The sequence below is a fragment of the Leptonychotes weddellii genome, chromosome 9, assembly GCF_054177405.1.
Source record: "Leptonychotes weddellii isolate Sample4059 chromosome 9, ASM5417740v2, whole genome shotgun sequence".
In the NCBI taxonomy this organism is placed as follows: Eukaryota; Metazoa; Chordata; class Mammalia; order Carnivora; family Phocidae; genus Leptonychotes; species Leptonychotes weddellii.
The window spans coordinates 126,273,472-126,277,933 of NC_138377.1; the positions used below are offsets into that span (position 1 = coordinate 126,273,472).

The following is a 4,462-nucleotide window of genomic DNA, read 5'->3' on the forward strand; positions in this document are numbered from 1 at the left end:
TCAACACCCAAAAGGGCGCCCTTAAAGGATGTCTGTTGAAGCATCGGTGACTGTGCGCGCCGCCAGAGCCATGCCCCGTGCGTGCAGCAGGAAGCGGGTGGTGACCGCGGGCGTGCAGTGGCGGGTGTGCGGGGACGGCGTGGCCTCTCTCGTGGCAATCCCAGCCACTGCTCTGGTTCCCGTGGCCACGAGGTTGGGAGGTTTGATGAGTAAAAGCTTCCAAAGGAGTGCGTGCGGTGTTCACAGCTTTGTAGAAAGTACGGTTTTTAAGAGAGATGCTAATCAGAAAGGATGATGTCTCATAGGTATGAAAGATGGGCAAAAGATACTGTTTCATGGAGAAGGAGATCAGGAGCCTGAGCTGGAGCCTGGCGATGTCATAATTGTGCTTGATCAGAAGGATCATAGTGTCTTTCAGAGACGAGGCCACGACTTGATCATGAAAATGAAAATTCAGCTTTCTGAAGCCCTCTGTGGCTTCAAGAAGACGATAAAAACGCTGGACGATCGAGTTCTCGTCATCACATCCAAGTCGGGTAACGTTTCCGCGTTGACTGTTGTGCTGGGTGGGTGCTGCGAGCCGGGGCTTAGCACCACTTCCTTTTCTCCCAAGTTCAAAGTCTTTGCTAACGACTGGAGAGTTTTATGATAAATGTTTAAATATTCTCCGAGGGAAAAAGAATTCAGAGTCGGGGGAAGAGCCTCCAACAGGAATCTTGGGGTCGAGCACCATAACTTAAACTGTAAAATCCTAGTTTGGTGAGAAAAGAGCGGTAACAGGCGGTGGTGGTCTGTCACCTGCATGCTTCTCCAGCTTCGGTGCTGCCAACGACGCGTGGGGGACACTGTGAAGTCCCGTTTTCCCGAGAAGACCTTGCCCGTCAGCTTAGCCTCAGCTGCTCGCAGGGACCCGCCCGTCTGCACACACGCGCGGGTGGGGGCAGCACCTGAGGGCCGCGAGGGCCTCCAGGGCCTGAGCACCCCGCACCCCTGCGGGCAGCAGAGCGCCTGCCGGGAAGGCCGGAGGAAGGCCGACTGGCGAAGGGAGGGGCCGGGCCGGGGGCCTGACCTGAAGCCGCCTCTGGTAACATGAAGGTCACTCGTCCGTGTCCGCGCGTCTGGGCAGGGGCGGTGGTGGCTGACGCGCTGGCCGGGAGCAGAGCTGCTCTGGTCCCCTCACCACCACCGGGGCATCTGTCGGGGCTGGGGTGGGACGTGAGCCGCCTGTCCAAGGGCACCTGCGGCCGGCGAGCTGAGCGGACCCCAGAGCCGCCTGGCCTCCGCACTTGCTTCCCTCCTGTGGCCTTGTTCTGTTTCTCTGCCGCTTCTCTCTCTCTGCATGGTTTTCTCCTTCTCTGGACATAAAAGGATATGGATTCTACATCCAAGCCTTTCTGATAAAAACTTGTAAAAATAAACACAGTACCAGGATCCCCATATGTGATTTGCCCATTGTTGGGGCGCTGCAGTGTAACACTCGCGTGAAACTGTGAGACACGACCCCTCCCCAGGCCCCCAGTTCCTCCCCTACTTGAGTGGAGAACTTTGGGGATGGCAGGTCTCGAGCAGGTGTGAGTTCGGGGCCTGCTCTTGTGGCCCCTGCCCTGATTGTGGCCCTGAGGGCGTCGTGGGGAGCTTTGGGAGGGCTCTTCCTCCCTGGCCATGGCTGGTGGGCGGCTGGGCTCCCAGCGTCCTGCTGCGCTCAGGCAAGCGCCCCATTGGTGACCTGGGGCAGAGGAGAGACCCCGTTCCTCGCGTCGTGACGGGGAAGGGCCAGGGCTTCAGAGACCCTTCTGCTGGAGACTTCTCTTGTTCTTTTTGCTCATTTATGTTTCTCTGTGTCCTGTCCTTTTCCTTTATCCTGCCTTTTCTCGTTTGGGCTTCTTTCTCATTCCTTTCCTGCTGCTGTCTCCTCTTTCTGCTGTCAGGGTGCGGAGACTCAGGGTCGGTGGGGAGGGTGCCCTGGCAGCTGGTCGGGGGCCCTCCGCGTGTGGCTTCCCAGCCCCCAGTCAGTCAGAGGCAGAAGCATGAGGGGTAGGAACGGAGACAGGAGAACTTTCCAACACATAGGACGGCTGAAGGCCCCATGCTCCTGCACGACCCCAGCGAGGGTCCTCAGTGCTTCCCCCTGACGAGACTGCAGCGGGGCTTGCCGTCCCTCCCCGCCCTTACTCTTTCTGCACGCTTACTCGCTTCTCTGTGCGTTTTCATTGCTGAGCTGAAGAGCTTATTTCTGGAGAGACCCTTGTGCCCTTTCTTCTTTATGTTGGGGGGAGATGGTATCTTTAGACGTGGCCAGAACCCTGGAGCTCTGGGGCCTAAACCCCGTGATGCCTTTTGAAAGTGCGTCGTGGGAGACCCCGGAGTGTGGGCTGGACCGCTTCCAGCTCCCAGACCCCAGTGTTTCGGATTCCTGGTTCGTTTTTTACACCACTGTGCTTTGTGCCGGAGGCCCCGACATGCTGCCCCAGGCATGCCCCCCCTCCCCCGAGCCTGGGCAGGGTCTGCCGCCAGGCCACCCCCGTCTTCCTGCTCCGTAACCGAACCTTCTCTGCGGCAGGCGAGGTGATAAAGCATGGTGACCTGAGGTGTGTGCGTAACGAAGGGATGCCCATCTACAAAGCACCCCTGGAGAAGGGGACTCTGATCATCCAGTTTCTAGTAAGTTCCTGACTGTTGTGGCTGCGGGCGGGGTCAGGGCGCGCCTCCGTGGGAGGGGCAGCCGCTACCGATGCTCTTGGCCGACGTTCCTCGCCCTCCACAGGTCGTCTTTCCCGAGAAACACTGGCTTCCTCAAGACAAGCTTGCGCAGCTGGAGGCCCTGCTGCCCCCGCGGCAGCAGGTGAGGGTCACGGACGACATGGACCAGGTGGAGCTGAAGGAGTTCAACCCCAGCGAGCAGAACTGGCGGCAGCAGCGGGAGGCCTACGAGGAGGAGGACGACGACGGGCCGCGGGCCGGGGTGCAGTGTCAGACGGCGTGAGCGGCCGGGGGACTAGCGCGCCCCGAGTGTAACGTTGGCACAGTGAAAATGCATCGCCCAATGGCCTCGTGTCTGGCGCGTCCTGTGTATGTGTTCAGCCCTCTCAGTTGCCGAGCGTCGTCTTGGTTTTTCTTTTGTTTTTCTTTTGGTTGTGACTTAAGTTATAGCTTAATTTATATTTAAATGTTTCAAGTGTAAATCATCTGCAGTCTGCATATGCAATCTGTTCATTTACGTTTTCAGGACATGTTTGAGAGGCCCGTGACCGCACTGACACTTGCTTCTGGGGGCTTGGCCGGGTCGGCGGCCAGTGCGGCCCCTCGCAGGGCGCTGGGCACCGCCTGCGGGCGCAGCTCCCCTGCCCCCGCCCCTCCCGGGGCTGCTGAATCCAGACTCTAGGTGACGCTCCTCCAGGCAAAAGCACATCTGTGGCCTGGGCTGGGCCCCAGGGCCTGGTCCATGCAGGGCTGCTGCTCTGGGGCTGTAGCGGGTGCATGAGCATCTCTCGGAAGCTTCCGGAAGCTTCCCGGCCTGGTGGTGAGGACAAACCAGTGCTCTGAACGCAGCGCCGACGTAACGGTTTGCCTGGGGCCCCGCACCTTGTTGCTTGTGGTTGTGATGATTTTCTCTTGGCAGTCTTTGCGACACTCTTCCACCGAAGTGCTTACCATAAAGGACATCCCATGGGCCACGGAGCCTCCGGGCTGCGGCTCAGGCCGCAGGAGCGGCAGCCTGGCTAGGGGGGCAGACGTCCGTCCGCACCCCCTCCCAGAGATGTCTCCTCCAGCTGCCCGGCCATGGGACGCGGGGCCTCCTGCTCAGGACGCGGTTCTGGCGAGAAGCGCGCTGCCCGGGCTCTGCTGGGCACAGTGGCGAGGGCCGCCTGCCCGGAGGGACAGTTCTCCACTGCTTCACTCCCAGCGGGCGGCCCTCCCCTGGTTCTGCAGAAGCGGACAGTCTGACGCAGACCGGGGGCCGCCGCAGGAGGGCAGAGGGGCCCATGAGGCCCTCCCAGTCGGGGTGCGCCGGCTTGGGGGGGACCGGGCTCCAGCAGGACCCATGCGGGCGGGTGCCACTTGCTCAGAATAGCGCCCACTCTGACCATTGGTCAGGACCGATCTAAAACCTACTCTTCCAACCCAGCCTGTGTGAAAACCCATGTACAAATGGACCACAACTCCAGGGAGTCCCGTCCGTGCTGCGACTTCCTGATTAGCACCACAGAGCTACTGCTGATGGGGGTCTCCGTTCAGCTCCAGATTCCTGGGCATGGAGATAGGACGTGGAGGGTGTTCCTTCAAACTCACTCCACCTGTACATCTGTCCTTTCGAAATCAAACCCGAGCTGGGATGAGAGACAAACGGCTCTGGTTGTTTACATTTTCTCCAGCCCCACCGAGGGCGTTAAGTGCCAGCCTGCCTCACACTGGTGGACGGGAGCTGGTACCTGGGGTGGGGGTGAGTGCTGACGCTGGGGGG

The 4,462-nt window shown here is 60.1% G+C and overlaps 1 protein-coding gene across 1 annotated transcript; it reads left to right on the top strand.

Moving 5' to 3' along the window:
* The first annotated feature begins 31 nt into the window (after window positions 1-31).
* On the top strand, window positions 32-3,185 carry DNAJA4 (DnaJ heat shock protein family (Hsp40) member A4). Its single transcript, XM_081831826.1, has 3 exons — window positions 32-536; window positions 2,561-2,661; window positions 2,765-3,185. Exons 1-3 carry the CDS (start codon window positions 308-310, stop codon window positions 2,981-2,983), a joined length of 549 nt encoding a protein of 182 aa, XP_081687952.1. The 5' UTR covers window positions 32-307; the 3' UTR covers window positions 2,984-3,185.
* The last annotated feature ends 1,277 nt before the right edge of the window (window positions 3,186-4,462 follow it).